Genomic DNA, 26,220 nt, shown 5'->3' with positions numbered 1-26,220 from the left:
AAATTTAAAAAAACAGTGTGTGAAGATACAGACTTGGTTTTCACACTGAATACTCCAGTCTTACTTAATACCGAATATTTGAGAGTGACTTAAACAGAAAGAAAAGAGCTATTACAGTTGCTGGTTCAAGTTAAACCTCTCCTCCACTGTCAACTAAAACCCTCAAGTGTGATTTTCATAAGACTGCGTGGGGAAGATCTGTGGGTGGTGCTGGACAATTCTGATGCTTTGAGTCATGGACTCCAGAGAGAACCAATGGGAGTTTTCATCAACATGGTCATGGAAAAGCACTGGTCTATTAACACTATACTGAAGGCTCCATAGTTGAATATTTTGCTTACTTTCTGTATTTTTTGTCCTTATTCACAGATACTGTGTTTAGATTAAGAAATGTATCACCATATGCTTCTTTTTGCTTTCCTGTTTATTTTTCTTGAAACACATAGTGTACAAATACAAATGGTAAAGTACTGAATAAAAAAAGCATTTAAAACTTTTTAATAGCTGTTTTACCATATGTGAAATGGAAATTAGGTGCTAACAGATGTCATTAATGAATTGATAATCCATTAGAAGCTTTTTAGAAGAATTACCCACATTCCACTATCCTAACACAGCAGCAGTTTTCTTGCTTCCTTTTAAGCTTTATTCATGCATGTATTGAAACTCAAGCTTTTTCTACAGTTGATCTAATATATGCACAGTCTGGGTTCATTATTAAAGAGCCAGTATAAGAATATAAAATTAATTCAGTGTCATCTTCAGTTCTATAATATAAAACAACATATTGGCATAGTCGTTCATAAAATATCCATTATTATTAATTAAAAAACCTAGATCTAAATGAGTCAAATTCAAATAGCTTTACCCATAAAATTACATCATTTATTGGTTAAAAAAAAAAATAAAATTAGGGAATTTATTGGTAAGAAATTTGGTAAAAACTGCATCTATGGGACAAAAAATCACAGAAATCTAAAATGAGAAGGTAGCTTGAACATTAGTATATATTACATACTAATTAGTATATATTAGTATATATAGAACAGTAACTCCCATTTTTATACCAACAAGGAGATTAAGTGACTCACCCAGAGTCATAGGTAGTGTGTTGCAAAAATACAAAACCATAGAGGGCAGATCTTTCAGTTTCTTAAGCAGAGCCTGTTCTATTATACCTTTTGCAATTTTTTCCAACTTTTGAGATCTTATGAAAATATGAATTGAGGCTTGTAATCTGAAAGAACCCAAACCAAATTCCAAAAATGTGTGATATCACATGAAGAATGGTTTGCTAAATTGGTCATGTTTGGAGAGGTTTCTCAACTTTGGTAGGAAGGTGCCACCCCTACACCAAACTCACCTGTCCATTAAAACACAGAGATATTTAGATAGGACCTTAATGAGCAAAGGAAATGTTCACCTCCAGGTACTTGGTAAGAATATTATGGGGAATTCTCTGCTGACCAACAGTTATCAAAACTCAGCTGTAAAAAGTACTATTATTAGAGAGGATTGTCAGGATGATGTGTATACTACCGATTCGTCTACTGAATTTTAATACTGAATTAAATTTGATGATCAGAATTCTAATTTCTGGACTGAGAAATATTATCAGACAGGCCTGTGAAATTCACTAATTTTATTCAGAGATGCTGTTGCACACATTGTTAATGATATTGCATAGTGACATGTTAACAAATCCACAGAAGCAACCAAGTACTAACTCCCTTATTATCTCATGGAATCCCTCCAATATATATATTTTACTATCCCATTGTTCATATGAGGAAACTACAGCTCAGAAAGGTTAAACAATTGATCCAATTTCACAGAGCTAACAAGTAGCAGAGCCTGGATTCAAATCTCTGCCTCTGACTCAAAGCCTATACTACTATGCTGTAGGAGCTCAGAAGTGCTGCAAAGTGGGTTATGTGTCTCTATAAGGAAGGAAATAGCTAGATGAGAAAGGAGATGGGTTACAAAGGTAGGGGGAAACCATATGTAAACATAAGAATTGTGTTAGGAGGACAGAGACTGCAGTAGAAAAGAGATGATTTAGCATTAAGGGATAAGATGCTAAACAACGTCATACTTACAGGCATAATTTGGCATAAATCATCCGTGGTAACATTGCAGATGCCCACTGGAGTATTTTGATCACTAGGAACGATGGGAGGGCTCAATAATTTCTTGTAGCAGCAGGGCGGGAAACGAATATCCAAGGTAATGCTGTTATAAACAGCTAGTCCCATAAGCTATGCATACTAAATGTTAAGCATTAACATAAAATCCATGACAACAAATGAGTTGTGAATTATGCATCAGTCTATTTCTTGCATACTTCTACCAGATCTAACACTGACTTTCTAATTAATCCCACATACTTCCTCTTTCCTTTATTTTCCCTTTATTTTACACAGTGTAATTCCTTGATTACGAAACAGCATGTAAAAAGGACAGGTTCAAGTGATAGTACTGAATGATTTCCCTAGGAAAGTTTATCTAAGATCACAAGAGATAGAAATTTCATACATTTCTATAAATTATTTAACACATAAGAAAGCATTTTCTAAATCTAAACAAAGATGTTTATGATTTTATAGGCAACAGCAGCAATTTACTCAGTAGAACTCACTGCAGAACACACCACTGATTTTGGTGATCATTTTAGCTATTTAAAAACTAAATACAAGCTATGCAGAGAGAGCTGTATTAAATAAACATATGGACACACACAGATGTGTGTACACATATGCACATACTATTGATAAGCTAATAGCACAATTAATGTCCCACAGTAATACTTGAAAGACTTTCATTACTTGGAGTTTACTCAAAGTGTTAAAGTTAAAAAGCTATAGAAGCATTTCTAAACTTGGTCCAATTGCATTTTGTTTATCAGTTCTATGGCAGAATGTAACTTATCCACTTGCTAAAAGAGAGATTTTAGATCAAATTTCATAATATTTCAACTATCAAAGATTATAATATTAAGTTCTTAAGGAAGTCATTAATTTTACAGGCTCAAAAGGAAATCTAAACATTTGGGCTGGATAAATTCTTGAAAACAATTAAAAAAATTAGAAGACAGACAACATTTTAATTTGCTATGGCAGAATGAAGGCTAATAGTAATTTAAGAAATAGATATGCTATTTTATAGGTAGCCACATCAACAGAGACAGTGTGTTCTAGGGGAAAGACACTAAAATAAGGTCAAATGTACGTCCATAATTGCGGTAACAGCAAGAACAGTAGTAACTACAACACTACTGTGGTCACCAGCTATGATCATGTAGTAGGGTGGCAAGTTTTCATTAAAGCTTAAAAAAAAATTACAATCCTGAAGGGAGGTTTTTGACAGGTGAGGAAGTAGGTTCACAGGATTTGCTTTTGGGCGCTCTCATAGGAAGAAGCAGCATGTTTCGTTTCACACTAAATCAAGCTGCTCTGGTTGAAGCAGAAATGGGGGTGGGGATTCTGCTGGAGCCACTGAGGTGTCATGTGATGCAAACAGACCAGAGTTTGCAAACCGTGCACAATATTATATCGCCCCTACCCTTAGCTACAATGTCCCTTTGGTGTAGGCCATTCTAATTAAAAAAAAAAGGTTAGATTATGGCTGTTAATGTAATCTTCAAAACAGTTAACAATTATTTATATAGGTTTTACTATATTTCCTGTAAACCTCAAGCCTTAATACTTAAAAATAATTGCATTAGAAACACAATACTATCACACCTACTAAAACAATAAAACTTTGGTTCTGAAATTTAGAAACTGGAAATATGCATGGAACTAACTATATTTTCTTACTCATCATGCCTGTTACTTCTCAGTTTCTAATTCTCACCTTTGACAGATTTCTCAACCACTTAAATGATCACAATCTACTATTATCTCACATTTTTTCTATACATCATCATGCTTTTTAGAGTATCAACCTTACTTTCTACAATTTATTTTTTGTGAGATAAATACATATGAGACAGTAGTGGCTATAATTTAATTTTAGATTCAACTGTTTAACTTGTAATATGCAACATGAAAATTATACTTAATATGCTCTTTGAGGGTAATGATGAATAGAAACTAATGTCTATTGCAAAAAAAAACCTATAAGCAAATTTATGATATTACATATAATCCCACTCTAAAAATGTGGTGTAAGATCTAATAGTTTATTATAAATATTAGAAAGCCAAAATACACCCAAATCCAAGCCATGATAAGAATGTAAAATATGACAAACAGATTTATCAGAGAATTTAACCAGTTCACACTGTAGTGAGAAGCATCGACGACTCAAGCCTTCAATGAGGCTGAAACATTCAACAAATGATTACTGTAGATAACAGAATGAAAACAGAAGACTAAGAATTGTTAAGCATTCCATACTGTGGACTTAGCACTTTGGACCTTAGATATGACAACATATACAAAATTTTAAATTTATTTTACCATCTCAATGTGTGATTTTCTCCCTACTAACTTTCCTGCCACTCCGCCTCTCAATTTTCATATTTATTCCTCAGGATTGATTCCAACAAATGCAACAAAGACAGACATTCAAAGCCCTCTGTCAGGTGGCTCTTCTTTGACAGCTCCTTCCATAAATCTCAGAGTATCCCCTGCTCCCACCAAGTGGCCCTACACATTGCTCTGTAATAGGGCCAGCACCACGTGGACTTTTCCCCAGCCATTCTCCCACTCTCTGCCCTGCTCTCTCTAGTCCTGTGTTAATCAAATATATTGGTTGCACTTAAAAATCTCTACTTACTCTTGAAGGAATACATTGAATCTTTTCCTTCATAGAACTCCTCAGTATTTAATGCCAAATGGTCAGTTGACTCGGGGAACAGATTACCCCTTACATGGGTAGTCATCTGTCCATCTAGACGGTAAGCTTCTTAAAGGTAGATTTTTTTCCCTTCTTTTAATCTATGTATCTCCAGTGCATGCTCATTTATTTATTCCTCCCTTCTTTCTTCCACAAATACATTTTTTTAGAATTTAAAAAGGTGATGAAGAAGGCACCCTGTCCCATCTCCCACCCAGTGCAGGGATGGCCTCTCCAATATACCTGACAGGGATCAGAGGATGGCACAGGCATTTATGTAATCTTGAAAAACAGTGTAAAGTAATGCCATATGCTTCAAATGCTCCCATTCTATTCAATTTTTAATTTTTATGACTGCCTCAGGATTTGAGGCCATATTAAGAGTTTTAATTTAATTTAATTTCTACAGTTTCAATTAAGAAAACTAAGTGAAATAAACACAAAGTGAAAGAACAGAAAAATAATTATGAGAATAATTATGAATAGGAAAGATACTTTGACTTTTTAAAAAATGTCTTAAATTTCTGATAATCTACATTATATATGAAATAGGAAATAATTTTTATTTTGAGATAAGGTTTTCAGAGAAAAATATTTAAAATTCAGTTATTCCTCTCAGTTAACTAAATATGCTGATACTGTATAACTGTGATATTACAAACAATAAACATTACTGAAAGTCTACTAGTAAATTTGACAAGAATATTTAATCTGAATAAAATGCTTAATGAGAATAGTTTTCCAAAATTCAGATAGAATTTTTAAAAATCCTCAGTCCACTAGCACCTCCTAGTGGAAAGTTTAAAGGATACAATTCCAACCAATCGGAATTCAGAATAGTTATCACATTTAAAGCTGCTAAACCAATGGCAGTATGAATCCTTATGATATGTAAACATGCCTGGAAAATAGAAACAATTTTATTAATATGATTGATTTAAAAAATCAGAGTGGTAAACACATACATGACATCTCATCTATTAGAGGCAAAACAGTTCAGCAATAGTTAACAAACCATCTTTCACTTTAAGATGTATCAAATATATGTCCAGAGAGTGTGTAAGAGTATTTTATTGTTCATTGCTATCCCGAACCAAGGGTGAAAATGCAGAACAAAAAGACAGTTAATTTAATCAGTTGATTTTCTTCTATAAAAACTGTAGTTTTATACTTTACAGGTTATGGTCAAAATTAATTTTGAGCATTTCTGCAGATTTCAACTTATCCGTGTCATCCCTATTTCCCATTGCCAGAAAGATGATATATATACATATATATATATATTTAAGATAAATAAAGAACAAGAAAAACACTTAAAACTCTTCCTTGAAGAAAAACATTTAACAGTTACTAAAGATTACTTAGGTGTTGTCTCTAAATAAAAGAAAACCAAATAAATTTCAAAGGGTTATTTAATGATTCTTATTTATTAAAATGGCTCATTATTTAAGAGGCTTCAAATATTAGCGAAGAGCAAACTATAGTTTTGTTTTTTATTTTGAATGTTCTTTTTATTTCAATGACAAGTTATTATGTATTTGGCTTATTCAGAAAAGATGTGGATGCTTCCTTGCAAATACGTACTTTCAGTCTTTATACATTTTGTGTAGGATTCCCAGTAAGATAATGAATATTTTGATTGTCAATTTGGTCAATTTTTAAAATGCAAATAAATCTTTAAATTATTCAACATTTATGGTTGACCGAAAAATCTGGAAAATCACAGGGTAGATTAAAAATGAGTGACTACTTGAATCTAACAATTATGAAGAAACACTGTTTATAAAACTTTACTCACCATAATCTGGATGAAAAATTTGGCGAATGAGAAGAAGAAACCATTCTTTAGTCAAGCCACCCATATCCAAACCAGCTTCCCCTACAAATGTAACTTTCAACTTCTTTTTCAAGTCTGCTCTTTTCCGGGTTAACTATTTGAAGAAATTATATAACAGAGGACAACAAAGGGCAATAAAAAGGAAATTAACTTTTTTAATCTGGGGAAATGTAGTATGTACGCATTCTTTATCTTATCTAAAATGGCACAAAACTCCATCCATCCATCCACCCATCCATTCAACATATCTGCTGAACACTGTGTGAACTAAGTATTCTGATGTTTGTTGTATAGATCAAGAAACAGAATTAGAGAGGTCAAGTACCTTGCCCAAGGTTACTGCCTCTCAGTATCATTGCCTCCAAGATTTTAATTTAGCAAATTACAGTATAAAGTAATTCATTTCCTTTTCTTTCACTTGCCTTAACACTAAACTTCAAAAAAATCACATAACTAAATCAGGTATTATCTTATAATAGCCACATGAAGATATGGGTAAAGAACTACACAGCATGAAGCTCTATAACACATGTACATACAATCAAACTATGTTCATCCTAAGTAGACCTAATACACCGTGTACATAGGATGAAATTTTTAATTTTACAGATGAATAGTCTGGGACTAGGAGAAGTTAAAATGACTTGTTACACAACAAACCCAGAACAAAGATGGTCTAGAATCTAGGTTACATATTCAGAAACATGAATTACTCACTTAAGTGTCCTACATAAAATCTTTTTCTGAAGATTTAACAGCAAACCATTAATAAACATATAAAAAATGAACATAAGGTTTAATTGTGAACACAGAACTGTTTTTAACTATGGTATCAAAAGAAATATATAAGAAAGCACACTTACTGGTATGCAGAAGTAAAAGTCAGACTACTAAGGTTTTAGTAATAAACCATATTGTCAAATTTATTTAAAGCTTTAATCAATTAATATCATTTTGGAATAAATGATCTATACCTCATCAAGAGAATCGCTAACCAGATGTGTCCGCCTTACTTTCATATTTAGAAATAGCATATTCATATCAGGTCTCTGTCTTCGAGATACTTTATCCACCAGACTTTGCTGATTAAAAAAGAAAGCAAACATTTTCATTTTTACTTAAACTATAATTTCATTTAAAACATTTAAACACGTTAGTAAAAATCACATATTCTTCTCTATGCATCTCTTAAACAATTTCATGAACTCAATTACACAAACTTTGATTTATGAAAATGCCTTATGCTTATTTCATTTTGGAACAATGGTAACCAAAGGGGGTCCAAAATGGAGGACCAAAAATAATTCACCACCTATAGTAAAGAATGTTGTATTATAGCTTCTATATGTTTCATCTCTTAAGTAGCAAGGTTTTCTGATTAATAAATACAAGCATAAAGTGGGAATGTTTGAAACAAGGTATATATTTTTGATGATAAAATTTGCTTGAGCTTTTTTTAGATATTGAATTTACTCTAAAAGTACAATTAGTCTACTTTTAGGAAGTAATTTGTCAACATTTATCAGAAACCATTAATTATGTTCAGAGCCTTAGTCCCAGTAATTTCACTTCTGAGAATTCTAAATACAGAAAATACAGTGAGATGTTCATCACAACATCATTTATAAAGGCAAACCTCTAGAAATATCCTAAATATGTATCTACCTAATGGAAGATAATACACTTATTAAAAATAACGGTCATAAAAACTATGTAAATAACACAGAAAATGTTTAAGGCAGGCACAACTGGAAAAAGGGGGAACAAAATAGCACATACAATACTGCTTCTACTTCATTGCCTTTTAAAGATGTATAATATAGATAATACAGATAAAAATATCAAAAGAAAATTTACTAAAATGTTAAGAATAGTTATGTTTGGGTAATGGAAATATGGATGATTTTCAAAATATAAGGAAAATATCAATATCATTTATCATATAAAGTCTATCTGCTTGCATAGTGAATTGAATCTAAAGCTTTTTCAAACTATATGATCTTCTTTGGTACAAAGAAAATGAATTATTGTGCAAGTTAAAGATGAACATTTCAGACATTTTAAATATCTGCAGCAATAAGCTTTATAGATCAAATTTTAATACCTCAAATATATATAATAAGGTGACTTTCATTATTTTGTAGATTACTATAATAAAACACTAATTCAAAGCCCTTCTTTATCTCTCCAATATCCAACTTTAAAGGTTTTTAATAGTTTTTTCTTCTATGGGTCCTCCCTTTAGTGCTCAAGCAGATCTGTATTTCCAGGATAGTATCCTCTGTCATGGACCTGTTTTCCAACCCTTTCCTATCTGCTGTTCCCAGTCTAGCTCCTGGGAAGCTGTCACACTGGAAATACCCAACACACAAATTTAAACTAGGATGCTCATGGAAGACAAGGCTTAGGGCTATTCCTTCCATCAGGAATTCATACTGAATAGAAAGTGCTTCTAATGAAAGAAATAACTCAACGATGGTAGAATTTTAGACATAGTCTGATGAGGAAGTTATTTTTAGGTTAAGGAATCTCTTGCAACTTCAGATTATGCTACATAAATTCTTGCTTACATTAACTACCTATAGGGCTGTCCTTGGGTCAAAATAGTCACCAGCCATTAATTCCAAGTGGTATGGCAGTTCATCAGTTAAAATGTTGGGAAACATCCATAACTGGTAATCCCACTTGACTCTTTCAGTCTGTACTCATCTGTTTCTGTGCTCTGTGGAAGACTCAGCCTGTGACACAATCTACAGCTGCCACTCTCCTTTTAATTGGAAGAAAAGTTTCACAAAAGAAGACACTTAACATCTTACGTGTCAGTGACACAGCAGAAAACTGCTCAGGGGAACTTAGATAAGCTTCTAGCTCTTTAGAGTTTTTCTTATTAATATGAAAAATCATAGCCCAAGGTAGATAAAAGTATGAAAAATGCACATGAAACTGCATCAATGCAACTAACAGAAAATGTCAAAATGACTACCTATATAGACTAATCTTTAAGCCAGTATCTACCCAAGATTAATAATTCTGGTGCTAAATATACCTGTTTAAACTTACTTTTCAGGGGGGTAGTGTGGCTATGTTACTCCCTTGATACACACAGGCAGTAAAATTTCTTCTAATATTCCCATAATCAGTGTAAGCTGACTCTGGGATGTCAGGAGGCACTTAAATCTTTTGTCTCGCTCTCTGATAGATAAAAATACTCACCTTCTGGTGACCTACTGAATAATAAACACTTTTTTGATCTTTGATTTGATTTAGTAAGTTATAACCATTTTTTTCCCTTCCACAGATTAGGTTTTAAAGTATCAGCTAATTACATTCAGTAAGGTAAACACTGTTTCTTGCACATTTCTTTCAGTTATATACCATTTATGCATGGGCACACTAAATTGTTTTGAAAATCATATTATTTACTGGGTGCAGCCCAAAAGGTATGAGAAACACTGACCAACTCTGTCATCAATAACCGTATCACTTCAAAAATCTTGATTTTAAACATCCCGTTTTCTAACTACCACCTTCTCATTTTAGAGCTAAACAACTCTTACTTTTTATGGTATTTTGAAGTCTCTTGGGTCTCTTTATTTGAAGGAGACTACAACCAACCTTCCCTCTAAGTTTAAAAGTTGTAAGTAATCATGTCACAAAAGCAGATCTTCAAAATACATGAGCATTTAAATGTACAGTTTAGAGCTCTAGCTTTTTTTTTTTTTTTTTTAAAGCTGGGTCAATCTGGTCTGTATTTAGAGCAAGGCCATAACTGTGCTGTGCTGAAAACACAAGTGGTAGCGAGTAGAAACGACAGGCCCAGAGACCAACTTCATCCTGCTCCATAAGGTGCCTCACACCAGCCTGCCTGCTCCCCCGGTTTCAATGAGCCTCCGTGCACGTGGTCTCCTAAGAATCAGTAAAACATCTCTCATCTTCTTGGGATATATTTCTCAGTTTTCCAAGATTATATCTTTTGCTACATCTTCTAATTTTTCGTTTGTCTCTATTTGTTTGTTGTAAAACCTAGAAAACGTGTCAGTGGTCTGAGTGGTTTGCTGTTAAGGACAGGCCTTCCCTTGTCCTCAATGTAGTTCTCACCCTTGCTCTGCGAGTTACCCCGGAGGATGGGATCTACAGAATAATGTCCAACAAGCTCCCAGGACTTCGGATCTGTGAGAGGCATTTGATCTTCCTGCTATGCATTTACGATATAATGAGAAGCTGATGAGGGGTATCTTTTTCCCATATCATGAATAGGTAGGTTTAAGCACTTTTTGAGGGAGTATAATATAAATTTTACTTTTAACATTTCCTGGTTATGCTAGAACAATTCACAAGACAGTTGACTTATTTGTTCAATTATTTACTATATTGATTATAGTCAGCATAAATGTTTTCATAGCTGGCTTACCCTTGCGATGCTTATCATCTGTTGTTCTGAGTCTCTTTGAATAATGATTTTTTTTGCAGCTATAGAAATAACGAATGGGTACTGACAGAAGGAAAACCTGCTCAACAAGTGAAAACAGAAAAAGCAAAATGGTGTATTTTTAGCAAAATTATACTAAGGGAATCTAAGGTACCCCTTCTAACAATATTAAACATTACTTTTGTATTGTGTTTTACCACTTACAAAATGATTTTATGTGCACCATTTAATCCCCACAGCCCTGTGAAGTATGTTCCATTAGTAGATGTGCAGTGCCTTTATTCTCTAGAGGAAGCTACATCTAATGTTCTGAAATAAGCGCTAATCTACTTACATTGTTTATAGACAGTAATTTCAGTTTACACAGTCACTTGTACATCATTACCTGTGAAAAATATGGACAACACCAGAACCAGAAGGCAGAAGTCCTGATGAAGGATTAGGACAGAAAATTCATGTGCAGAAATTAACATAAGAATCCACTATTATATGGGTATTTCTGATGTGTGAGCTTCAGAAATCAGGAATTCTAGCAATAACTACAGTAGGAAAAGTGAAGTAATAAATTTAAGAGAATAAAATGAAAGTTAAGAAAAAGTGTGTTGCTTTAGCATTGTATTTAATGCTATAGAAATATGAAATGATATGTATCTGTAAAAACCAAACCAAGGATATGAAAATAACTTTTTTCTGGGGTCAGCGATCACATTCATTGCTTTGTAAAAGAGCCACAAACTTCACTGAGAGAAATGCATTTAGACAGAACTAGTATGGTGGCAATGACACTCAGGAGTTAGACTCCCAGCAGAAGTGGCTGCAGTGACTCAATCGGTTATAGCTGGAACACATCCAAGTAGTCAAGCAGCACATCTGTGACCACTGGGTGCAAGGCAGGCATTATGGGGAAAAAGGAGACAGCCCTAGTGCAAACTGAAAATAAAATGGCTTTCCCTTTGGAACGAAACCATTAAAAGGCAGTAATAAACTGCTCACGAGTACTACTGTGCAATAATTTTGAATCACTAAGTGCTCACTAAAAATTTGGAAGTGAAAAGAAATGTAATGAACTTCTTTTAGCAGGATGGATGTTGCTCTTATTATGTGCTTTAAAACAGTGTGTCTCAACCTTTCCCTAGTCATGGCACACAGGCAAATGATACCGTGTGTCTGACACACTGAGAAAACAGATGAGGCCGCCCATGGCCAGACATGTGACTTGCCCTGGGCCTCCAGGTCCCTCTCTAGGTCCAGACTGGCTTCCCAAGGGCTGAAGGGATCATAGGCTCAAACCTCTGGAACTCATTTTTGGGACACTAACAATATGGCACAGTGGTTAGAGGATTAAAATATGTCACTGAAATATGCACAATAACTCTTGGAATTGTTTTGTGGTTTTTGTCTACATTAAAATTATATTAAAGTGGGACAAAAGGTGTGTTTGTAGAACAAATTTGGTCAAGAAAATACCCATTAGACTGACCAAGTTCCCCAGAAATGGAATTCTTATTCAGTTCTGAGTGTTCAGATGTGGACTGAGATATGTCCAGAAGGCCAGTCTCTGTTTTAGGCCAATTCTGGGAGAAAGGATCCCTGGAGGCTTGAACCAATTTATGAACTAACCTGGGGTTTTAGGTTACTTATATCCACACCATATTTCTTGGTCAGTCTCTTTTAGATAATGCATTTGGCAGGATATCTCATGGTCTGGGAACAAATTATGTCTGTGACAGTCTTGCTGGTTTAATCCAAACTTTAAGTGTGGCTATCAGGTGCAGGATAACAAAGAATTTGGTCAAGTTTTTTGAAAATCTATTATATTGTCATAATAAATCATTTCTGGTGAAGCCCTTTCGCTATAATACCCATTCTTTTAATACTATATATAAAGGACAACCACTTTATCTACAGAAAAAGGGAGAAAAGGAGTGAGTGTATGCATGTACGTGCACACGTGAGTGACTGCTGTGTTAGATCAGGCACCAGCAAACTATGGCCTGTGGGACAAATGTTGCCTATGCTTGTGAATAAGCTTTTGGGACACAGACACAACCCTTCATTTACATAGTTTCTAAGGCTGTCTTGTGCTATAATGGTAGACCAGAAACTGTACAGCCCAAAGAGCCAAAAACACTTATAATCTAGTATTTGGCAGAAGAAGTTTGGTGACTGCTGTGCTGGATGACAGCACACAGAATAAGAAGATACAAGAAACTGCATACTAAGACAGAACTTTTCTTTCTTAAAAAGATGTTATTAATCAAATCCAAACCATATTAACATATATATATAAATTCAAAATATCACAGAAAAAGCTTTAAGAAATATAGTATTTCAAGGCTAGATATCTACACTACAAGTTTATATGTAAAGATATGTGTATATTTAAATTTATTTACACAAACTTAAAAGCCAGTCATTACTTTGTATAGTATTTTATTTTGTGAGTAATCAAATGAGCTTTTGACCATACCTGTGAGAGTTTCCAAAGCTCTGCCAGGTGTGGTATTCTTCCATGAGATCAATGTGATCCAGGGTGGAATTATAGAAATCAGTGTAAGGAATAAGGGGAGGGTGAACCAGACTGTTTGCAGAATCTGCAAAGATAAATTCTAACATAATGATCTTTTCCATGTGCATGATTCATTCTAATAAGAACATTTTAAAGTCTACCAGATAGCTTTTATCTAGAAATTCCTATTTCTAGCGATTGTAGCTCTGAATTAAAAAGGCAGTTTTAAAACTGGTCAAAAGGCAGCCAACAATTTCTTGCTTTTTAAAAAAAACTTTTGGTAGGGATTACATTAGTATAGCAAAGGGAGTGTGCAGATGGCAAGCTACCCATACTAGTCCCCCATCAGTGTTCTCTCTGAGGAGTCATCAGGAATTAATGGAAGTTTCAGTATTCCTAGAAATCACTACTTAGCAGGTCATAAGCAGGTGACAGTCATAACACAGAATACTGCCCAATAAAATGCATAAAGCGTTTTCATTCTTATACATGACTTGTGAAATCCATTAGCAAAACAGAAAACAAATTACTACAACTCTTCTCTTCAAAGGAATGGTTAAAGATGTAAGAATGCAACTACAGAATTTTGAGATCCTTATGGAAATACTCCTATATTTAACAAAGAAAAGTAAAGATGATGGAATAATAAAACCTACTAAGTAAAGCCAACACTTTAGATGCTGAGGGGATCCACCAGGAACACTTTGATATAGGTGGAAATTCTTCAGGCTTTGCAGGAAACAGGCGCAAAGAGATAAACTGGAGCAATCTCTCTACCAATTGTTTGAACCTCTTCTGGGATAATCTGGTAAAGATTTTTGAAATAACTCCAATCAAAATTCACATTTGCTATTTTGGCAATATATTTGTTAGATATCAAAGTTCATCCTTGATGCATACAATTTTAGAATAGTGCCCCAAATTCTATTAAGTTGCCAAAAATTTGAAAAGATGCAAAATCTTACCTCGAATATTATTTCTTAATATGAAATTAAACACTAAAATGACCATAAAGTTAGCATTAAACATTTCACTTTTAAGGCTTTCAATATTCAGTCAATTCTCATTAGTCATAGACTCTGTATTTGCAAATTCACCCTCTTGCTACAATTTAATTCTAATCCCCACATCAATAGCTGTGGTGCTTTCCTGGTCAATTCACGGCTGTGGCAAGAGTGGCAGAAAATGTGAGTCGTCAACAGTGCTGATGCTGAGGCTGAACAAGGCGATGCTCTGCCTTCCTGCTTCAGCTCGCATACTGCAAACAAGCATCCTTTATGCAGTCTATTCAGTGTCATGTTTTTCACACTTTTATGCTTTATGTTTGTGATTCTGCTGTTTTAAAATGGCCCCTAAATACAGTGATAAAGTTCTGTCTAGTGTTCCTAAGTACAAGAAAGCTGTGATGTGCCTTATGGAGATGGTACCTATGCCATATAAAATTCACTCAGGCATGAGTTCAATGTTAATCAACAACAATTTAATATCAAATAAGGTGTCTTTAAATAGAAATATAGATAAAGCAAGGTTATGTACTGATTGGTTGATGAAAATGTCATGACCAAAGGCTCGCAGGAACCTAACACTGCATTTCTTGTGGAAGCAATGGTTCAGGATTCACCAATTCAGTGTTCACAGTAGCTTTACAGAACACAACTATTGTGAATAATGGGAATTAGCTGAATATAAAGTATTTCTGAAAATATTTTGCTTCTTAAACTTTTATCAATCATAGGGAAAATGTTGTTAATGTAAGTATAGTTCTGTGAAAAAGTGTTATACTGTTTAAAGTTGATATTAATGGCTAACATATTTTATAATGACACTTTTAGGGAAGATAAGGCATTATGTAAATAATGGTGAAATAAAAAGACACAAATTAAAACAGTAATGTCTAAGCAAATCCAATCACCACCTTTGAGATATATGAAAAACCAATGATAGGAATATGCTGCATAAAATGCAAAAGCAATGGACAGAAATCTCAACACCAGCTGGCACAAGTAGAATGGTTACTTATATTAAAAACAGATTTTTAATGTATCCTCTATGTAGTACTAAAAAGTATGCTTATAATTGTGAATTATAAGTATCATTTCTAAAGACCTGAAAACATTTGAATTGTGAGTATCATTTCTAAAGACCTGAAAACATTTAATATATTTTATTATAAAACTACTAATAAACTTAAAACTGTAAGATTATAAAAATTCTTAATATCATAGAATAATTTACTTTTTAAACCAGTGAACTAGGAAATGATGGTCAGCTTCCACTAAGGTAGCTATCTGTCGGAGCAAGTGAGCATAGATGACATACGTAGATGTGTTATTAAATTGAGGATTCTGAAAAAGATATTAAAGATAATTGTGTTAAAATTCTGTCAACATGTAAAAGGAAAGATACTAGGCTTAATGAGCTAAGTGGCAAATGCAGAAAACTAAACTTGAGATTATAAAACAGTAGGTGCAGTCCTTTAAAACACTAATCTATTTGTTTAACTCTCTAACAGAGGCTTGGATTCCCACTGTGGTACAGTGGAAAGAGCACGGGCTTTGGAATTGATACAGATCTGGATCTCAGTGCTAATTCTGTCACTTACTAGCTATACACTCTTCGGGATGTTCCTTAAACTTTGATTCTCAATTTCCTCATCTGTAAAATGGGAATAATAATATCTTAGAGGTTGTTTTGAGTATTAAAAAAAAATGTAGGTCAAGCACTTAGCTTAGTGCCTGGTACAAATGGTGGCAATCACTCCTACCCAATTAAACAAAAACCTGGTTCTTCCTTGATTACAAATAGGTTAGGGTGGAGAGAATGCTAGAAAAAATGAAATAAAAGCTGGCTATGAAAAACCTGCCATTGTGAAATGAGTTATTTGCATATCTCACAAAGAAAAAGGGGAGAACCACATAATAGCTTCTAAGAACTTTTAAACGTTAAAGGAGAGCTTGTAAAGTAAGCAAAACCTCGAGTTATAGTCCCCAAATCTAAAACTCCATCACCATGTACATTTCAGAACTCCATGGGAAAAATGAATATTATTGAAAGATAAAATGAAATTGTGAAAAATAGAAGAGCAGCGTGTATTTTTCAAAACTGACTGACTGGCAGTTAAGTTCAAAATTAGGGAGTGACCCCAGCTGAAAACCTCACCAAACGATAGCTCAAAGAACAAGATGTCATGAGCAGAGCTACTGCTGACTAACGTACTCACTTAAAAATCCAAGCTTCGTGTTGTCACTTTCTAGCTTTTACCATCTCTACATATATTTCTTCTTTTTTCCAGTTTTGTTTTTCCCTTCTTACCTCTTTACTTCTCCTTGTATCTCTTAACTATCTCTTACCTATTTTTCCCCTTTTTCCACATTTTCTTTTTTCCTCTCACCTCCTTCTATCCCTAGCTTGCGTATTTCTTTTTATTGACCATAATATTGAGCTAAGTGCCATATCTTAATGTAATTTTTTTATCTTTAAAAATGAGATAATAATCTGCATGAACACCTTTTGTAAATTGTAAAGAATAATACAGTCATAGTATGCTAGCTATGGGAATAACACATTTCCTTTTCAAAACACTGAAATTGCTTTTCATTTGTCTGGACCTTATTTTTTCATGTCAATGACTATCATTTAAGAGGAAAAAGTTCATCATCTTTGCTTTAGCAAATAAAAACAACCACTTTGATTTTTTCCATTAGGACTCTATCTTAAACATTTATTGAAAATACACAGAAAAGTTAGAAACCACTAACTGGGAAATAAAAGAAAATTTTGGAGCCCCTTAAAAAACTAGTTATAAGAAAGGAAACTTATTGATGGAGGAAGTTCTTTGACTCTGTTCCTGAATCTCACAGGAAGAACGCAAGAACTAAATTAAAATATTAATCCGAGAGATAATTTAGCCTCCCACTGTTTATCTGTTCTAGTTTTAATTCTCTGGTTATAAGTAATTATAATTTAAAAAGTATCAAAAATGTTGTTAAAAATAATACCTAGTATTTGACATAAGTTCACTTACAATTGCATAGACTGAGATATGAATTATACAACTTAGTTCAACCAAGTTCTTGCTTTCTTACCTGTAAAAGTATAAAATATGCTCTAAGATCATCTTTTGTTCGTGGTCTGAAAAAGAAATAAGTGTAACTGATTACAGATGAATGTTTAATCTTAGAATACCTAATAAAAAATGATCAATAAATGTTTCTGTGAGAACTTATATGATAAAAGCCAAAAACCAGGCTTAGGTTAATATGTATTATTATTAAGACAGTAACATATCCACATTATGTTGGGAATATAGGTTCCTCTGTACTTACTCTAGACTGGTTCTGAAGAAACCTAAAAACTAAGTTAACTAGGAGGGAGAGAAAGCAAAGGCAAATGTGGTAAAAAGGTAATAAATGGTGAATCTAGGTGAAGGGTGAATGAGTTTTCATTGTCTCCTTTAACTGATCTGTAGCTTGAAATCCTATAAAATTAAATATTGGAGAAAAATGGTTCACCACCAACTATTTCCTTGAATTTCCCTTAAGAAAATAAAATGACCAAGTGATTATTTACTTTTCTGTTATAGTTACAAAATCTGAAAACATAAGTCATTGCCCAAAATGTACTAGATGACCTTTACAGAATGTAAAGCCATATCATCTGAAATATAAATATAAGTAACATGTATTAAAATTCGAAATTCATATGCATATATATGTATATATAATTTTCAAATTAGTAGTAATATTTCTCTGTGGAAGAATTATCTCAACTGAGTAATGATTTAAATTATTTAGATTTAAATCAAATCTAAACTATTTCTTTCTATAATATTCTACATAATTGTCAGATTATTTTCTCAACAGGACTACTGTTTTGCTTTAGAAGCTATGTTTGAAAAGATTTTTTAAAAGCTCAAGGCAATTCCTAAATATGAAAATTCCTGATGGTAGAAGAGTCCAATTTTTTTCCATCTTATAGCTATACCATGGAAATTTCCATTTTCCTGTCCTATGCACCAGTATTTTAGTACAGTATACAGTTCTGGGTACAGAAGTTGTGGTTAAGATCTCAGGCCCTTTCTTGCCAGACTGCCTGGGTTCTAATTCTGACTCAGGCACTTACTGTGTTAACTTGGGCAATTTACTTCTCTGTGAATTAGTTTCCTCAACTTTGAAATGAAAATAATCATATTCCCTATTTCACAGGATTGCAGTGAAGATTCAATGAGAACTACATGTAAAATTTAGAAAGGTGCCTAGCCCATAGTAAATAGTCAATCAACTTTAGATCTTGTTGTTACCACCATAAACCCAAAATAAACCAAGATTTTTAGGGTCAAGACCACATGTTCCTTTGACAAGTAAGTCCCATCAGATTACCATTTCACTCTGTCTTGGGCACACAGTTGAGGAGCAGGGGTTAGGCAGCTGTGCGAGTGTGCTTAGGGGGGGACTGAGGTCCCTGCAGTGCCATCAGACCACTGGACTTCTTTCCTCCTAAGCATTCTCTTTACATTCCAACTTTTTTTCATTTTCAGTGAGGCATTTGTATTCAACCAGAAACGTAAAATTCAAAGAAAATGCAAATGTATTACTAGAATGATAAACTAGGAAAATACTGTTAAAGTTAAAAATCACATGAAAAATATAGTATGACTTCAATTGTTTTTAAAAAGCTGACTAGAAAAAACTGTAAAATGTTGACTTTTACTTTTTTAATACTATTCTGCCTTTTCTAATTTTTTTATAGTAACTATGAATTTCTTTGAGAATTGGAACAACGTTATTAAAATATATAGAGTACACTTAACATATTTAAGAATTCTAGTTTGGTATTATTTTTAACTTGGGTTTAATACAAACATTTAAATTATAATTTAATGGTATTCCTTTGGCTTTAGTAGAAGCTATTATTTAAAATATAATGTTATTAAGTAATATAAATTAAAATAATATGTAATTTTAAAAGTATATTTTTGTGTTCTGCATATTCACAATTCAAAACATTATTAATTATATTGTCCATCATTCCTAACAATTCAATATTCAGTGCCAAGAAAAAGACATTTCAGTAGCTAAGCTTACTTTTCCTTATATTGAGAAATAAGAAAATTTTGCTCTGGCTACCAGAAAACCCAAGGCTAAATGTAGTGCCCAAATTATTTCATTCTAGGTTACTGATGTAACTACCCATCCTAGTTTTGTCAAACACATGTCTATCTGTACCCAACAAATTTTATATACAATTTTAAAGGATTCACAGATCCCTGAAGCTCACCTGCGAACCCTCCTGAGAAGTCATAAATTTTGAGGTAAAAAGCTTTGTTACATATGGTTTATAATTTCTTCTGATCTGTTTTTATTATAGAAACTAAAATCTTTTCTGAGAGTAAAATACATACATATATATTAGAGATGCATGAGGTGTATAAATTAACCACCTGAACTAATTAATTAGCCAAATATTAGTTCAAATTACCCTTTCCATTCTCGTAACAGGCTGTTAATGATTCCCTTTAATACTGTCTTCTGAATGTCTTGAGGCTGTAGGCAAAAGAGAATCAAGACATAGTTAGGATTAGCCACTTAGGTGACTTTTATATGTTTATTATATTTACAGATTTGTTTCAACAGTTAAAATCAGAGTTGATGACTGAGGACTGCCATTTACAGTGGTCTCAATTTCATATCTGAGAGCCTGAGTGAGCACCAATGACACAGATCTCAAGAACGCTCCCTGGGATGTGCACTGCACAACCTGCACAAACATATGGTGCCCCTTTAATGACCAACATCAGTTTTATATGGCAGTGAAAAACAGAAAAGCAATCTCCCTTTCTCTGGATTCACAGGATAAAACCATGAACACAAGTCCAAGAGTAGCATGTTTAACAATATAAAATGATTGCATAAATTTTGGACATATTTCACCCTACCAATACCAAGTTATAATTAGCAGTTAAACCCACAATTCATTATTAAGCACAACCAAATTATATTCAAGAAAAAATAAGGTAACAAGATAAAAATGTTACAGGATTTGAAAAAAGCACTACATAATATTCCTTTATAGTTTAATAATTCAAATACTAAAAATATCTTATTTACTACCAAATGTGTCACAAAAGAATGAGTAAAAATAAGACACATCTAGATGGTGCTTTAGTATGAGAAATATGACTAAAACATTCATTAATTTAGAAGCTTCAAGTAAATAGTCATTACACTTTCTCTGTGTCATGTTGTTATATGAAAGATGCATATGTCAGGAAAACAAGTATCTGTCATGGATTTATTTTAAAGAATGACAATCACTTTTAAGACATTCTGCACTGTCTGTTCACACTCATTCAGCCTAGTATTTTACTTTATACACATACTAAATATGTCATTCCTTTCCTCTCCTCTGCTTGGAGTGACCCTTCACACCCAGAAGGCCACCACCACCCCTGAACAGTGGACAGCTGCAGAAGAAAAATCAGACAAATGTGCTGACTGGACACAATGAGTTTATGACACAAATCTCAAAAGGATGCTCAGCATGTTTTCTGGCTCCCACTACTGCTGGGAAGATGTCTGTGGACAGTTAACTACTGTTCCTTTGTGGATGATCTGTCTTTTCTCTGTGGTTATTTGTAAGATCTTCTCTTTATTTAGATGTTACACAGTTTCACCTCAATGTGTCTAGGTTTACATTTCTTTTAACTTGCCTGGTATATATTGTGTTTCCTATGTTATTTGTGGATTCACATCTTGTGTCAGTTCTGCAAAACCCTCAGCCATTAAACATACCTTCATTCTTTCTATCCTCTGTATCTGAGACTCCAAATGAAATGTATCCTGTTATCTTTACTTTCTTCACACTTCTTTCTTTTTCCCTGTGTCTATGCTGAGACATTTTTTTCTCCTCTAATTCACTTCACAGCTGTCTCTAATCTGCTATTTAATGAATGCATCTACTGATTTTTCTACTTCTAAAAATTCTATCTGGTGTCAAATCTAATTATTTTAGATAGTCTGTTGATAGTCTCAGTATCTGAATTCTCAGGGGATCAAAATCTGTGTTATTTTTTCTGACTCTCATTTAGTTAATTTTTCATCTAAATGCTTATCCTTCATATTTAGTTTATTATATTCTGTGGGAATCCTAGGACCCTAAAAGTGAGGATTTTAATTTTTCTTCTAGAAGCTGGTGGGCAGGGGGGCAAAATGGTGAGGACAGTGGGGAAAAGACACTCTTTGGACTTGGGACTACTTTGGCACCCACCCTTTCAGAGTCTCTGGTTTATCCTGGATCGCTTATTCAACTACCTCAACTTGCTGCTGAGACAAAGCTTAAACTCCAAGTTTCAGTGTGATGCCAGTACAGTGATTTCTTACTGCTCTCTCCAGTCTCAACTATTTTTCAAAACTTTCTTTTTGAATAAATCCAGGTTTAGCAGTGTTGTCAGTAAAGTACAAAGAACTCTTTTTTTTTTCGATCTTTCAATTGAAGATATATAAAGCACAGTGTATAAAAGTTACTTGGCTTAGGTTTTTTTTCCTCCAGTATGGTTATGGTATTCATTTGAAATGTAGTTTTTTTCTTGTTTCTATTCCATTTTTAAGAGTTTTTCCTCATGTTGTAGATTTAATTTTTTTGGTGTCTATAGAATATTAACATCATCCCAAGTTAAAAGAGGTCAGAGAAACGTCCCTCAGAGTGGAACTTGGGGTCACAGTGTATGCATATGCTTAGTGCTAGTAATAATACCAGGCAGTTTTCCTAAGTGGTTGAACTAGTTATACTTTATCAGGGTAGAAAAGTTCCAATTGCTCTACAATATTGCCAATTCTGGGCAAGGTTTTAAACTTTTTTTTAAAATTAATTTTGAAATGTGCAATGTTAACAATGATAACAAATGTTAGTTACGTACCCTTCCATGTACTTAAAAATGAAGTGCTGAGATTAGGAATAAGACAAGTATGTTTGCTATTACTTCTCTTATTTGAAATTATACAAAAAGTGTTAGCCAGTGTAATAAGGCAAATACGTACATCCATCCATATACACATACAAGACACAAAGGATTGGAAAGAGACAAAACTCTTGCTTTTCACAAACGACATGAGTACAGAGAAAATCCAAATAAATAAACTGATATATTAGAATTAATGAGTGAATTTAGCAAGGTAATTAGATAACAATAAATATATGAAAGTATTTTCATATACTAATAACAATTAGAAAGTGAAATTATAATAGCATTAAAAAAAAATCAAGTTCCTAGAAATAAATAAAACAAGAAATGTGTTAGACCTTTACCCAGAAAACTATAAAACATGACTAAGAGAAACTAAAAATTTAAGTAATGAATCTTAAAGGGATATACCACGCTCATAGACGGAAATGGTGTCAAATCTTCATAAAGTGATCTGTAGCAGTGAGGTTCTCAAAATCTGGTCCCTGGGTCAGGAAGATCAACATATCCTGGAACCTGTTAGACTTTCATCCTAAACCTGCTGAATCTGAAACTCTGTATATTAAGAAGACTTTCTGCAATTCTGATACATGCTAAAATTTGAGAACCACTGGTCTATAGATTCAGTGTTAATTCCAACACAATTGAGTAACCTATCTCCTTTTGCTGAGTCAGTAAAATATGATTTTTATTTTAGCAAGTCTTTCTAAACAAGGACTGGACATGAAAGTATTTTCTGCTGAATTCTTATTTAGTTAGAAATCTAACTTTCTGAGAACTCCAACTAAATTTACCATAAAATTATGTCAGAGTTTCTAATGTAATTATGTTACAAGATGACTTTTACAATATTTATGTGGCTATTTTTAAAATACAGCAGAATCAAAGAATTACACTATTTGCATGTGTTCATAAACAATACTTACAGTATTAAGTAAGGCATCATATACAGCATTCACAAATTTAGCATTAATCCCAGAGTCTTCAATAGTATTAAATGAGGCGGAGGCATCTTTCTGCAAATTCAATTAAGAAATTATGTGTACATACCATTTTATGAAGTAGTCTAAGTAACATCTGAACCATAATGATTCCTACATAACTTCTAATAATTTTAGTATAATGATTAAAACAACAACTGTTAGGGCAAAACTGCTAAAAATAAAAATAAATATATAAGGATTATTTTAATAACTTTTTTAAAACTGAAAGAATGGAGTCAAACATTAACATCAGTACAAATAAAAACAATCCAAGATATCACTTAAGTAATATTTACTTGTGATACATGTAATTTCAGAATTAATACATATTTATGTTGCTTAAATAGTTGCTTAAGCCCACACTTGTTATAAAAAGAAGTAAACTTATGTATCTCTTTTTGGAAAATTTAAAATGACACCTGCACCCCAATGTTCATAGAAGCACTATTTACAATAGCCAAGACATGGAGACAGCCTAAAAGTCCATCAACAGATGACTGGATAAAGAAGCTGTGGTATATTTACACAATGGAATACTATTCAGCCACAAAAACGACAACATAACGCCACTTGCAGCAACATGGATATTCCTGGAGAATGTCATTCTAAGTGAAGTAAGCCAGAAAGAGAAAGCAAAATACCATATGAGATTGCTCACATGAGGAATCCAAAAACAACAACAACAAAAAAGAACATAAATACAAAACAGAAACAGACTCATAGACAGAATACAAACTTGTGGTTGCCAAGGGGAAGGAGGGTGGGAAGGGACAGACTGGGATTTCCAAACTTGTAGATACTGACAGGCATATGCAGAATAGATAAACAAGATTATACTGCACAGCACAGGGAAATATATACAAGATCTTGTGGTAGTTCACAGAGAAAAAAAATGTGACAATGAATATATGTATATTCATGTGTAACTGAAAAATTTGTGCTCTACACTGGAATTTGACACAACATTGCAAAATGACTATAACTCAATAAAAAATGTTAAAAAAAAAACAACTAAAAGTGAAAAATGTGTTTTATGTATTATTACCTTAAATGCACCATTTAGTTCTGGGAAAGAATCAAATGTTGTGAGATAAAAATCATGTACTGTTTTCCAATCTCCTGATGACTTAACTTTTTCTACATCTTCCCTAAAATAAAAACATTTATTAGACATAATTAATAAAAATATTATTCATATAAAATAGCATTAATTCTTTACAAAGAAATGTCACCAAACTTGCAACTTGACATAACAAAGCTGAATACAGAAATATGTTCCAGTTAATGTAAATAGTTTATAAATTTATAATTCCTAATTGGAGTAAGATATTAATCCAGTTTCAACTTACCCATTTTTTGCTTTTTAAAAAGCCGATTTTCAACATCCTCCTTATAACTATCACTCTTTTCTTCACTTTACAGTCAAATTTCTTGACAGATTTTATTTACTTTATCTCTACTTTCTCATTCTCACTTAGTCCTTCAAGTTACCCATCTGGGTTTTTTTAGTAGTGACATAGTTTTTATGGTTTTTGTGACAAACAGTAGAGGAAAAAAATTGTTTTTAAAAAGAAAGCATTCTATTATTTTATTACCACCTTTGTCTCCTTTTGCTTGCTTTGACTCATTTTCTCTTATTTAGTGTTTCTTTTGCTGCAACATTATCTACCCCTTTACCTGTTACTTATATGTTTGTTTTCATCTTCAACTTGAGATACCTGAGTCTTTTGTGCCTTGGCTAATACCTTATAACAAGCCGTAAGTTCAATTAATTTCTCACCAAAACACATTAAATTATGTAAAGTGCTGACATGCGGGTGACTGTATGTCTACACATAACAGTGAGCCAAACTTACAGAAAGTCTTTCATAGTTTTGGGCTGAACTGGAAGGACAGGTTCTGGAAGAACTGGGGCCTTTGTTTCGGATGATCCTGCATCTACAGAGATGCGCTGTTTCTGTCTAACATCAAGGCAAATTGGTGGTAGGTCTCTCACTGTGAAGCATAAAAAAGCATTCAGTGTAATTGATCATAAAATTTCCCCAAACTACAAAATGCCAGACTAACTCAACATGAACAAAACACAAACAGATTTTTTTGAATTGCATTCACCTTGGGATCATGTAACAGAGAAACCTACCTTAGAGAAGGGCACTTACCGAAGGGTCTATTGCCAGTTCCCTCCAACTTCACCCACAACAGATGAATTAGGCTGTATTTGACATTAAAAGTTATCTATAGATGTCATAAAGAATTTTTCTTTCCCCTCCTCCCTTCCCCTAAGTTGCCTTTCAGGACATGTTTCTGTGACACTGGATGTTTTTAGTTGTTTGGCAGCTTTCTGACTAGAGCTGACCCATCAACAATGCAGGAGTTTGGGCACTGACCCCCAGTGCGGTCGCAAATCCACACGTAACGTTATAGTTGGCCCTCTGTATCCACAGATTCAACCAACCATGGATCCTGCAGTGCTATAGTACATATTTACTGAAGTTCATTGAAAAAAATCAGCATATAAGTGTATCTGTACAGTTCAAAGCCATGTTGCTCAAGAGTCAACTATATGTGCAAATCATTTTTTTTAATCTTTTTTTTTTAATGAAAGTACTGGTGATCGAACCCAAGACTTGTGTATGGGGCTATACCTCCAACCCCCTGCAT

General features: G+C 33.4%; 1 protein-coding gene across 5 annotated transcripts in view; it reads right to left on the bottom strand.

Moving 5' to 3' along the window:
• HECTD2 (HECT domain E3 ubiquitin protein ligase 2) overlaps positions 1 to 26,220 on the bottom strand; it is a 61,878-nt gene that overhangs the window by 5,782 nt on the left and 29,876 nt on the right. Inside the window, exons 3-15 of one of the 5 annotated variants that reach the window (XR_012077493.1) lie at positions 25,416 to 25,554; positions 24,605 to 24,707; positions 23,503 to 23,592; positions 20,095 to 20,159; positions 17,703 to 17,748; positions 15,853 to 15,962; positions 14,274 to 14,422; positions 13,579 to 13,702; positions 11,091 to 11,187; positions 7,654 to 7,761; positions 6,641 to 6,773; positions 5,655 to 5,743; positions 2,100 to 2,267 (exon numbers count right to left, since the gene is read on the bottom strand). Coding sequence is in view for 4 of the 5 variants with exons in the window: in XM_072971595.1 (XP_072827696.1) it covers positions 2,100 to 2,258; positions 5,655 to 5,743; positions 6,641 to 6,773; positions 7,654 to 7,761; positions 11,091 to 11,187; positions 13,579 to 13,717; positions 14,274 to 14,422; positions 15,853 to 15,962; positions 17,703 to 17,748; positions 20,095 to 20,159; positions 23,503 to 23,592; positions 24,605 to 24,707; positions 25,416 to 25,554 (1,427 nt within the window). In the remaining variant the exon portion in view is untranslated. Of the gene's footprint in view, positions 1 to 2,099; positions 2,268 to 5,654; positions 5,744 to 6,640; positions 6,774 to 7,653; positions 7,762 to 11,090; positions 11,188 to 13,578; positions 13,718 to 14,273; positions 14,423 to 15,852; positions 15,963 to 17,702; positions 17,749 to 20,094; positions 20,160 to 23,502; positions 23,593 to 24,604; positions 24,708 to 25,415; positions 25,555 to 26,220 lie in introns of those variants that run through there. The other 4 variants (XM_072971595.1, XM_072971596.1, XM_072971597.1 and 1 more) reach the window with 4 other exon arrangements.

The sequence above is a fragment of the Vicugna pacos genome, chromosome 11, assembly GCF_048564905.1.
Source record: "Vicugna pacos chromosome 11, VicPac4, whole genome shotgun sequence".
Classification (NCBI taxonomy): domain Eukaryota; kingdom Metazoa; phylum Chordata; class Mammalia; order Artiodactyla; family Camelidae; genus Vicugna; species Vicugna pacos.
Note: the sequence above shows the minus strand (reverse complement) of the source record. Positions and strands in the feature narration are given on the sequence as shown.